The sequence below is a fragment of the Hyla sarda genome, chromosome 7 (genome assembly GCF_029499605.1).
Source record: "Hyla sarda isolate aHylSar1 chromosome 7, aHylSar1.hap1, whole genome shotgun sequence".
Classification (NCBI taxonomy): Eukaryota; Metazoa; Chordata; class Amphibia; order Anura; family Hylidae; genus Hyla; species Hyla sarda.
The window spans coordinates 184,562,690-184,575,539 of NC_079195.1; the positions used below are offsets into that span (position 1 = coordinate 184,562,690).

Consider the following 12,850-nt stretch of genomic DNA (forward strand, 5'->3'; position numbering starts at 1 on the left):
CGGGGGTTCCGCGGGCTCCAGCAGGCAGTTTATTTATTTTTTCTCCCGGCCTACGCGCCTGTGAATCACGGTGGCGCAGAGGGAAAGGAAGCCTGCGTGCGCATTGCGTATACGTGCGCACTGTTCACACAGCGTCCCCCTCCCCCCTGCGACGTCGTGAGTGAGTCACAGGCTAGCAGGCCATGAAGGGGATGAATACAATGGGGGTAGTGCGCAGATTATTCCTGGTCCCCAGGAGGACTGTTCCCAGCCCCTAGGAGGACTGTTCCCGCCCCCCCCCCCCCCCCCCCCCGGTTTCTACCGGGCCCGCCTGATTCTACCCGGCCCACCTTTTCTTCCCGGCCCCCCGCAGAAGGACGGCTCAGCTCAGCTTAATTAAAGTAGTGCACCCTCTACCCTCTGTCACCCCTGTCCACCTGCTTTGTCACCCCTCTGTTACCCTCTTTCACCCATGTCCACTTTCCTTTCATCCATGTCCACCTTGTTCCTCCCCCCCCCCCCTCTGACCACCCCCCAGTCTACCCTCATCACCAATGTCCAACCCTTACTATTCACCCCTCTGTTACCACCTTGTCATTCCTTTCCACCCTCTACACCCCTCTCTCACCCATGCACACATTTCTGCACCCCTGTTACCCCTTTACACCTATACGCCATTTTACTTCTCTTCCCTTCTAAAAAGGGAATCTGGAGACTGATGTTCGAAAAGTGTGGAGCCTAATAGGTTTGTTTTTCAGGCTTAACTGAAGAATTGTGGCTGGAAGAAATCTTCATGACGGCGCGGACCAGATGGAGAAGAGAAGGCAACAATGCTGGTTTTAGAAGACGTCAAATGTGAGTAGCTGTATTAAGCAGCACTGTAATCTACACTACATACCCACCACTTCGGAAGGGGTTACCCAGGAAAACATTTTTTTGAGGGGTTCCCCAAGCCGAAAAAGGTTGGGAGACACTGGTTTATTCAGTAGATAAGCCGTACATGTCTGAGCTGTGACTGCTGCTTTAAGAGGCTCCTCCCTTTTATCCCCATATTTATATAGAGCGAATCTGGCTTCCTGGATTGTGGAGAGAATTACTAACTGCGTGTGAGCCGAGGCGAGGACGGGTGAGCTGCTGGAGGCTATTGTGCTGTGTACAGAATACAGAATCTATACAGATTGTTGTAAGACAGGACAGAACAGGAGACAATCCACACTGTGTGTGTAATATATGTGTGTGTGTGTGTGTATATAAGATATATATATATATATATATATATATATATATATATATATATATTGTGAGGTAGGGGACTGTCCTAACTGTATATAGAGTGTAAGGTAGGGGACTGTCTTCACTGTATATAGAGTGTGAGGTAGGGGACTGTCCTCACTGTATATAGAGTGTGAGGTAGGGGACTGTCTTCACTGTATATAGAGTGGGAGGTAGGGGACTGTCCTCACTGTATATAGAGTGAGGTAGGGGACTGTCTTCACTGTATATAGAGTGTGAGGTAGGGGACTGTCCTCACTGTATATAGAGTGTGAGGTAGGGGACTGTCATCACTGTATATAGAGTGTGAGGTAGGGGACTGTCCTCACTGTATATAGAGTGTGAGGTAGGGGGCTGTCATCACTGTATATAGAGTGTGAGGTAGGGGACTGTCCTCACTGTATATAGAGTGTGAGGTAGGGGACTGTCTTCACTGTATATAGAGTGTGAGGTAGGGGACTGTCCTCACTGTATATAGAGTGTGAGGTAGGGGACTGTCATCACTGTATATAGAGTGTGAGGTAGGGGACTGTCCTCACTGTATATAGAGTGTGAGGTAGGGGGCTGTCATCACTGTATATAGAGTGTGAGGTAGGGGACTGTCCTCACTGTATATAGAGTGTGAGGTAGGGGACTGTCTTCACTGTATATAGAGTGTGAGGTAGGGGACTGTCCTTACTGTATATAGAGTGTGAGGTAGGGGACTGTCTTCACTGTATATAGAGTGTGAGGTAGGGGACTGTCCTCACTGTATATAGAGTGTGAGGTAGGGGACTGTCCTCACTGTATATAGAGTGTGAGGTAGGGGACTGTCCTCACTGTATATAGTGTGAGGTAGGGGACTGTCTTCACTGTATATAGAGTGTGAGGTAGGGGACTGTCCTCACTGTATATAGAGTGTGAGGTAGGGGACTGTCTTCACTGTATATAGAGTGTGAGGTAGGGGACTGTCCTCACTGTATATAGAGTGTGAGGTGGGGGACTGTCCTCACTGTATATAGAGTGTGAGGTAGGGGACTGTCCTCACTGTATATAGAGTGTGAGGTAGGGGACTGTCCTCACTGTATATAGAGTGTGAGGTAGGGGACTGTCATCACTGTATATAGAGTGTGAGGTAGGGGACTGTCCTCACTGTATATAGAGTGTGAGGTAGGGGACTGTCCTCACTGTGTGTGTATATGTGTGTGTGTATATATATATATATATATATATATATATATATATATATATATAGTGATGTAGGGGACTGTGCTCACTGTATATAGACAATCTTTTATTCCTAGAAAATGTGTGTAGCTACCAATATAGCAGTCACCCAGCTTTACCTGGCACTTGCCCTTAGCTGTTTTCTTGTGTAATTGTCTGGATTTGTCAGGAATCTGAGAAAGCTGGATAATGAGTGATAAATGCTTTTTTGGCAGCTGCACATCTGCGTGAAGCAACCCGGGCCCATCCAAAAGGGGGGGGGGTCCTCTGAAAAGCTTGTGTTCTATACTAACAATACTGCATCTTGTGCAAAATCATGGTAACATTGCATTAAAATAGTGTCAGTCTTGCCCTAAAGCACAAAGCTAAAAGAAATCAGACTTACTATGTACCTGCTAGAACCTGCAATGAATCTTATAGGTTAGGACTCCTGATGATGTCAACCCAGGTCTTGGCAGATACATTGCACGTCTGTGCTGTTTATGGGCTCTGTGCAATGGATAAAGAAAGAAGGGAATAGGGAAAATATTGGGGATGGGGGGGGGGGGGTGTTAAATATTTAATTACAGCACATATTGCTGCCTAACCAGTGTGGAACCAGTAACAGATATTGTGGGGGGGGGGGGGGGGGTGAGTTTAAGATTTTAACCCCTTGAGGACGCAGATAATTTACATTTTTTGCCATAATTCTAATATTTTTCCATCCACAGACCCATATGGGGCTTGTTTTGCAACACCATTTGTACTTTGTAATGACACCTTTTAGAGATGAGCGAATTTACAGTAAATTCGATTTGTCACGAACTTCTCGGCTCGGCAGTTGATGGCTTATCCTGCGCAAATTAGTTCAGCCTTCAGGTGCTCCGGTGGGCTGGAAAAGGTGGATACATTCCTAGGAAAGAGTCTCCTAGGACTGTATCCACCTTTTCCAGCCCACTGGAGCACCTGAAAGCTGAACTAATTTATGCAGGAAAAGTCATCAACTGCCGAGCCGAGAAGTTCGTGACGAATCGAATTTACTGTAAGTTCGCTTATCTCTAACACCTTTCATTCTCCCATAAAATGTACAGAGCAAACATTATGACACAACCAAAAAATATATATTTTTGCGGAGAAATTGAAAAGACTGCAATTTGGCAAATTTTGGAGGATTTTAGTTTTCTGGGTCAATACAATTAAAATGATCCCCATATTACATGTTTTTCACTTATAGTACTGCTTAGAAAAAATAAAAAATAAAACTTTCTAACAAAATATGTTTGTTTAAAGGTGGACATTATTACACAGTAAAGGGCACAAAAGGGGCATTATTACAGTGTGGGGCATTAAGAGGAAAACTATTACTGTGTAAAGAATAAAATGAGCACTATTATGGCCAGGCAGCACTGAGAAGATCATTGTTGTAGGGTATGTGGGCGCTATTACCGACAGGCAGCACTGAGATAGCTGTTATTGTAAGCAGATGTAGCAGAGGGGAAACCGTAGCGGAATAGTCCCTTGACAAGGGGTTTAGTGGTTCCAGGGCTGGTAAGGTATTTAATCGCTGGTAAGGGGAGGAGTTATCACTGTGGCGGAAAGATCTTACCTGAAAACTTACCACCCACCCTCCCTTTTTTCTTTTCTTTGTATGGCAGGAAAAGGGTCCTTGGATGTGGTATTTCAGGATAAGTTTGGTTATTTACCGTTAGAATGGGCCTCCTAGTGGTGGTTTGGGGCCCCAGGAGTAATTGTGTACATGCACTATGTCACGTGGGTGCGGGTGGGTCAGGTGATTGTGGCCATGGGTATTGTGCTTGGTAGTGCATGTGGTGGTGAAATGTGGTGTGAGATAGTGGTTTTAGTTGCCCTCCAGGAATCCTTCTAATAAGGTATACGATTAATATTGTGAATATTGTTTAAATGTTAAATGTTTAATATAATTTGTTAAATAAACAGGCCTTGGGGCCCAACTTTCTCCAGGCATGTGTCAAGTGTCATTTATGGGTTTGGATAGTCGGGGAACAGGAACACAATCTAAAGTCCCTTAAGTCAAGTATATGTGGGCGCTATTACTGACAGGCAGCACTGAGATCACTGTTATAGTATATGTGGGCGCTATTACTGATAGGCAGCCAATCGCTGGGTAAAGAATTCCTCCAATGCAAGGTTAGGGAAACCACTTAAAACTTTACTTGAATAATTGCAGATAGATGGTAGAGACAGTACTGTTCAATAGAAGTGCAATTTAGCTGAAGGGTGCAGTAGGAAACCACAGTTGCATTAAAGGGGTACTCTGGTGCTTAAACATCTTATCCCCTATCCAAAGGATAGGGGATAAGATGCCTGATCACGAGAGTCCCGCAGCTGGGGACCGCCGGGATCATGCACACGGCACCCCGTTTGTAATCAGTGCCCGGAGCGTGTTCGCTCTGGGCCTGATTATGGTTGACCGCAGGGCGGGCGGCGTGTGACGTCACGCCTCCGCCCCCATGTGACCTCACGCTCCGCCCCTCAATGCAAGCCTACGGGAGGGGGCGTGATAGCTATCACGCCCCCTCCCGTCGGCTTGCATTGAGGGGCGGAGCATGACGTCACACGGGGGAGGAGGCGTGACGTCACACGCCGCCGGCCCTGCGGTCGCCGGTAATCAGTCCCGGAGCGAACACGCTCCGGGCACTGATTATAAACGGGGTGACGCGTGCATGATCCCGGGGGTCCCCAGCTGCGGGACTCCCGCGATGAGGCATCTTATCCCCTATGCTTTGGATAGGGGATAAGATGTTTAAGCACCGGAGTACCCCTTTAATGGGCACTCTGGGACTTGTAGTCTTTACCGACTGTAACATGATTTATACTTGCCTTAGACAGACCTGACTTAGCTAGCCTTGATGTGACTAGACTTGACTGAATTATTAGGTGTTTACTGCTAGGGTAGATAGGAGTTGCCAGAGGATCTTTACCGATTTATCTGTGGTTTGCTATGGGGCCCATGAGTCTTTTGTTCTCCCCAAAGCTTAGACTTTACTAATGACCTGGTAGTCTGAATCCAAATGAAGTCTCCCACAAACAGAAATTTTAGCAGCTGGGTCTTTAGGCTTGTCCCATTTGGTGAGTGACAGAACACAGCAGAGGTCTTGCCTAGACCAACTCTGCGTACACACTGACTAACTCCTCTGTCTGGACAAACCTGGGTGGAGAAGGGCAGTGGGCCCTGATTGGCCAAAATGCACATGATTTCCCATGCATCCTCTACAGAGACAAATTTAAGTCTTTACACGACAGCTGCATACAATTAAATTAACAGAAGAAAACAACACATTAAAGAAAAATCACCAAATACACAACATTTTGACTTGGAGCTGTGGGCCAGAGCGGACACCATAGACCATTATGCCCCCTTACATTGCCCCATAGGTCATTATGCCCCCTTAAATTGAATAGAAATAACTCTCCTCTCCTTCGTTCCCCCGCAGCTTCTGTCCTTCTGTCTCAGCTTCCTGCGCAGACAGCATCATTAGGGGCTGCTGCCACACAAGAAGCCCGGCCTACAGTGACAGGACTGAGCCGCTGGCTTCTTCCTGACAAGTGAGCCACCACTGCGCACGTTCAACACTGTGCGTCTTAAAGGCACACTCAGTATTGAAAATTGCGGCCGTTCGGGGATTTGGGACAGGTGTCCTGGATCCCCTGATGGCCTCCCCTTCACCTGCGGGCACGGTGGCAAGGGGTGCGATGGGGCAAGGGGTGCGACGCAGTTGAAGGGTCCGTTTACCCCACTGCAGGGACAGTGTCACCTCGGTTTCTAGCATGGGTGTGACATGCCGCAGGGTGCAGCCACAGTGCTCCCTGGGGGCCTGGGGCCCTTACTAGGGTACCGGCTCTACCCCCTCTGTTGGAGGCCCCGGTGACATCCACCTGACAGGGCACATGGACAAGTATTCTGCATAGGGACAGTAAAGAGAGCCTGTAAAAAAATTAAAAAAATAAAAATAAAAAAAAAGATTGCTATGGAGCCCAGCTTTCCTTTACGTGTATAGTTTCTTTGGTGCTCTAACGCAGTGTTTCTTGAGCGCCGTCCACAAGTACTCCCAACAGGTCATGTTTTCAGGATTTCCTTTAGTCTTTCATAGGTGATATCACTGATTTCCGATTCACGGACTATAATTATATCACCTGTAAAAGACTAAGGAAATCCTGAAAACATGACCTGTTGGGGTTTTTTGATGACCGCACTTGAGAAACCCTGCTCTAGCGTAAAGCGCCAGAAAAACTATATTGGGAACTGGGACTTATCAAGATTTCTCAGTAAGAATGTTCAGATTCTCTATGCATCACTTCTGCCATGCCCTCTTCCATAGACTTGCATTGAGGGGGGCAGGGCTGTGACGTCACGATCCTCCAGCCCCTGCATCGCCAGTCATCAGTCACTGAGTGAAGCTCTGTCCGTGCACCAGATGACAGAGGGTGCTGCAGGACAGAACGCCGGCATTCCCAGCTGTGAGATCCCCACGATCAGACATCTTAGCCCCTATCCTTTGGCTAGGGGATAAGATGTCTAGGGGCTGAGTACCCCTTTAAGCATTTGTGGTGATCTCGGTCATAAAAGCAAAACAGCAGAAATGATGGTGGCACCAGATCTGCAAAATTAAAGGAGACACGTGGGGTCTGTCAGGTTTCCAACAGGATGTCTTTCATGCAGTGGTGAAATCTGGGATTTTTTGCTCCTACCTGTGAAGGGGGCTCCTATCAAACTCTGAACATCTAAGCCTCTCTCCACATCTGCCTCAGACTATTTTGGCCAATATTATTTATGAAATCTATAATATCAATATCAACTAATGTAACTTTAATTATAACTATCTTATATTTGTCTGTTAAGTATCATTACCTTACAATGGGCCATCTGGTAAAGAATGCGTTTTCCATAATGACTAGAAATAAAAGTACTCGGTTTTATGTAATAAAATTCAGACAACTTTTTGATTTATTTTCTCTTCACTATAGTTCCCATAAGCTTGACACCATGACTATAAGCACAGTGAGAACTGAGAAGGGCAATGTCTCCTGTGAGACTTCAGAGGGAACCGTGGTGAACATCAGCATTACCCAGCGTTCTGCCCTGGACTGCTTGTTGGATACCTTCCGATTCTTCCGGGACATGAAGAAAAGTGGGCAAAAGACAGAGCCCTCCCGTGTGTCTGGTGCAGCCCAACTAGGCTTTGGGGTAAAGTTTCCTTTACTTGGCTTATAGTAATATATCATTTTGTTATGTTTTACATATGAAAGAAACACTATTAGCAGCTTAAAGGGTACCTCTCATCAAAAAAACTTTTGATATATTATAGATTAATGTATGTAGAATAACTTTACAATTGCATGTTATTAAAAAATATGCTTCTTTCTATTTAATTTTCCACTTTGAAGAAATGACCACTAGGGGTCTCCCTTCCAGTCCTGGCAGCAAGCATTTCAGACTCATGCTGGAGTCCTAAACACTATAAGCTGCCAGTCTGCTTTGTTCACAAAGGAGAACACTCAGAGCTGCCAGCCTGCTTTGTTCACAGCCTGTTTGGCTGTGAACAAAGCAGGCTGGCAGCTCTGAGTGTTTAGGACTCCAGCATGAGTCAGGAATGCTTGCTGACAGGACTGATCGGGAAAAATATAATAGAAAGAAGCATATTTTTCATTAACATGCTATTGGAAAGTTATTCAACATTCATTAATCTAAAATATACCAAAAGTTTATTTGATGAGAGGTACCCTTTAAGTAATTTCTTATAAAGCTTGTGTAAATACAGAAGATCAGGAAGCCTCTTATATGGTCTAAAGAACTCATAATGTCCTTCAGAGTTCTAGGCTTATCAAGTATAATATAATGTGCCTGTGCTATAGGCTAGTTATGAAGAGGCATAAGGATGATAGTTTACCATACAAGGTGAACAGATTACTTGAATAATAAAACTTAGTGAATTCCTTGGCTTAGACTGTCTAGCTAACCTCTACAAGTAGGTATGATATTTACGGGACATGTCCATGACAGACACCATCTTTGATAACAGTAGGCTCACTGTGTAGAACCTGTCACGTTGAGCATGCTTATAGAGCAGGGTCTTCTGAGCAGATTGATATATAATAGAGACAGCGGCCGGCATTTATCATTGTAGGTGTAAGTGAAGCATTTATCATTGTAGATGTAAGTGAAGCATTTATCATTGTAGGTGTAAGTGAAGCATTTATCATTGTAGCTGTAAGTGTAGCATTTTTCTACACCTTTTTTTTTGGGTGCTGGTAATGTGTAGGAGCACCACATTTATTAAATGATCACAGAGCTTTTGATACATTTTGGAAAGGTCACATTTTCTGAAATTTCTCTTAGTTTTAGAGACTTTTCAGTGGCTTTGTGCCTTTTTTGCACCTTTTCACAAAAAGGCGCAGTTCATAAAACCCTTCCAGATCAGGTGTATTGCCAAAATCGGTGGATTGCAACTCAAAATCAGCAGAAATGTGTAAACCAAAAGGTGCAAATAAACCCTACTTGTGCCTTTTTTGCACCTTTTGCAGACACAAAAAAACAGTCTAAAGTCAATGATAAATGTTGGCCAGTATGTTCAGCGTGGCAGGTTCCTTGAACTTGTTCTTGATCAGGGTCACTGAATTGGAATTAGAGAGAACTATCAAAGCTGAAATCTCAGCATCATAGTAATCCAAGAAAATAGTAAGAAAACCAATTGTTTACTCTAATGGTCTACTGAGCTTTCAATGAATATATGGTTTTTCACAGTGGAAAATCTACAGGTACATCCACATTAAATGATGTAGGTTTTTCTAGATTTACTACTACTATTTTTGGTGCAGAAAAATTTTAATGTTAAGTGTATACAAATCTGCAGTTGAAGATTTATGAAAAATTCACAACACTGCATATTGTAGATTTTTACTTCCACTATTGGAAGCAAAAAATAAATGCTGAGGTTTGCTGTTAAAAAAAGAAGGAAAAAAATATCTGTGCTTCCCGATACCTCTGGTAACTGTTCCCGTCTACGTTCCAATCCTCTCCTTGATTCTGGGGGTCGATGCATCATAGTACAGATCAGCAGATAGCTGGCCACATCGGTGTCCCGCCTTAGCCAGTGATTGGCTGAGCGGCAATGTGATGTATTGAGCCCTGGCACCAGGAAGAAGACCATAGCCAAGGCTCAATACATCATATTTCTGCTCATCCAATTGCTGGCTAAGGCGACATACCACTGCGGCCAGTGATTCGCTGAGCTGCTCTGTGACACATCAACCCCTGGCACCAGGAAGGACGCATTAGAGACCAGCGATACTGGAGGTAACTTGAGACTTTACAGAACCTTCTGTGCAAATACAAATAAAACAGTGGGATAGTGAATCATTGGTTTTACAGAATTAGTAACATGGTTAGCTTTTTGCAGGAGTCGGGATATATCAAGTACGACATTTTAAAAAGTTGCGCAAATGTATGCACAAATGCTCTTAAAAGTTGGTGTGTATAAAAGTCACAAATTTTTGCAAAAACGGATAAACCATAGGAAATGTGTGCCTGAACAAAATTTAGTAAAGGTCTTGCATCCATTTAATAGATTTGGTGCACATTAGCAAAAAACAAAATAAAGATGGATAAAAATCTGTCATACACCAATAATGATACATTTCCCTCAGTCTCTTCAGCAAAGAGTAGTAAAATACACATCTTAACGGGGTACTCCACCCCTATACCTCTTGGCCACTATCCAAAGGGCAGGCGATAGGTTGTCTGATCACCGGGGTTCGACTGCTGGGGACCCCCCGATCTTGGCTGCGGCACCCCAGAAATCTGGTGCACAGAGCGAACTTCGCCGAATGACTGGTGATGCTGGGTGGAGGCTCGTGATGTCACGGCTATGCCCCCTCAATGCAGGTCTATGGGAGGGGGCAATACGGCTGTAAGGCCCCCTCCCATCGACTTGCATTAAGGGGACATGGCCGTGACGTCACGAGCTCCTGGCACTGCACCCGACACTCTAAACTAATGCCAGATGCAGCAGCGAGATCACAGGGGTCCCCAGCGGCTGGACCCCTGCCATCAGACATCTTATCCCCCTATCCTTTGGATAAGATGTCTAGGGGTGGAGTACCACTTTAAGCGAGTGAAGAGTTGGTCACTGTTCTTAAAGGGGTACTTTGGTGGAAAAAAAATTCAAACCAACCGGTGCCAGAAAGTTATACAGATCTGTAAATTACTTCTATTAAAAAATACTGCTGCTGTATTCTACAAAGAAAGTTGTGTAGTTCTTTCCAGTCTGACCACAGTGCTCTCTGCTGACACCTCTGTCTGTGTCAGGAACTGTCCAGAGCAGGAAAGATTTGCTATGGGGATTAGCTCCTAGTCTTGACAGTTCCAGACATGGACAGAGGTGTTAGCAGAGAGCACCATGGTCAGACTGGAAAGAACTACACAACTTCCTATGGAGCATAGAGAAAACTAAAAGTACTGGAAGGATTTAGATTTTTTTTTTTTTATAGAACTAATTTACAAATCTGTTTATCTGGCACCAGTTGTTTTGAAAAAAATTATTTTCCATTTGGTTTCTACTAGAGTACCCCTTTAATAGCACATAAACTGACTGGAAATTCTCTGGTGTGCTTTTCACATGTGTACATGGTATACTAAGATAGATGCAGTTGCATGTAAGATACTGGAACAGTCAAATTAGATGCTCTTTACCGTGAAGGGCCTACATAGGTGCAGATAATTGGACTTTTATTCACGTGTTTGCAGCACAATACCCTAGGCACAGGCCATATGCTGTGGAAATTCTGCAATGTGTGGGGCCACACAGCACTAACTCCGACCGTAGGGCAGTTTAAGTGTAAGCAGAGGAGTCCTTTTTCAGCTTTCTCCTGCCCTGGCTAAGCAGCACTCCATCTTGGAGCTGGAACTTTAAGTACAGTACCTACACAGCTTGGACTTGAGGCAACCTTTATAGAACTGCTAAATCCTGTACAGTGCCATGATCGTTGCACACGCAACCTAGATGTCTCAAGTTAGATGCAACTTGCAAATGGAACAGTACTTGTGACTTGTTAAAGTTGGCTTTAGCTTGAACAGGATACAGGACAGGGTAGACCTGAAGGTAACTAAACCTAGAAGTAACACTCTAGACCTAGATGTATATGTGCCTAGCAGGATCATAGCTAGAAGATCCTGCTCTGGCAAAACCCTGACTCTGACCTTGGGGACGCCACGCTCCCTTGTGACTTAACACCACGCCCCCTTCATTTATGTCTATGGGGGAGGGCATGATGGGGATAAGATATATTTCGCCAGAATGCCCTTTTAATCCTTTCTGCAAGTTTCTGCATACATAAACTGGCTGGAGGGTGTATTATGTGACCAACGAATTACTCATCTGATACAATATGCAGAATTTTAACCCTTACACTTATATTAGCTCAGTGTATGCTGTTATGACAACATAATACACAAACAGTTATGCAGGTCAACTTACAGAACAGTACACCCCAGACACAGGTTTATGCAGTTTGAGTTTTCTCTCCCCATTTCTTATATATTGTAGCTGGGACATGTCTATCAGAACACAACATAAGATGCCAACATAAGATGCCTAAGGTGCTGTTAGTTTGCTATATTAAGCCAGTTACATATCAATTCCAATTTGGCATAAGGCCCTATGGTTTATACATCCACCCACACTCAAGTTACTATATGTGATGGGATGAAATGACACAATCTAATGATTCATTCTTCCATTAATCTAGGTTGCCTACATTTCCTTGGGTTTGTTGTCTGTAATGTTGGCCATTATTATAGCCATTGTACAGCCAGACTGGAGGGTCTTCTATTCGGGGGTCCACTTCTGGGTAGGATTTCCGGTAAGTATAATTTTATTATAATATCTCTCTTCCCCATCTTCTCTGGAAACAGATGACTAATCAGGATTGTTTAAAGCATTGGTGGCATAAAAAAAAAAAATTTAGCATGTCATGCAGACAAGTCAAAGGTTTTAATTGATCAGGGTCTCAGTGCTGAGATACCCATCAATCTCTAGACAAATCTGGGCGAAGCACACTTCACTCCCTGGCTCGGCACTTATTCTATATCAATGTAATGGAGCCGACAATGAGATGGATTGAGAGCGGAGTCACGGAGTGAAGCACACTGCCGCACGCTTCACAGCTTTATCTATAGATCAGTAAGGGTCTCAGCACAGTCAGTTTTTTCATTTAAAATTACAGTAAGGCTTTAACAAGGATGCTAAATCCATTTTCCTTAGACTGTCTCTGCTGGTTGCACAAAACTTCACAGCTCATCTGTTGTCCAACAAGTCTAGTTGCATAAAAGTGACTGTTGGCTCTCAGCCCATCTTCCTGTTTTGCTAGGGCCTTTAAA

At 44.4% G+C, this 12,850-nt stretch overlaps 1 protein-coding gene across 1 annotated transcript in view; it reads left to right on the forward strand.

Moving 5' to 3' along the window:
- The first annotated feature begins 1,139 nt into the window (after positions 1 to 1,139).
- Positions 1,140 to 12,850, forward strand: part of LOC130282866 (uncharacterized) — a 44,870-nt gene continuing 33,159 nt past the window's right edge. Inside the window, exons 1-3 of the mRNA XM_056531744.1 lie at positions 1,140 to 1,162; positions 7,441 to 7,660; positions 12,220 to 12,333. Of these exons, the coding sequence (XP_056387719.1) occupies positions 7,460 to 7,660; positions 12,220 to 12,333 (315 nt within the window). The 5' untranslated portion in view covers positions 1,140 to 1,162; positions 7,441 to 7,459. The remainder of the gene's footprint in view (positions 1,163 to 7,440; positions 7,661 to 12,219; positions 12,334 to 12,850) is intronic.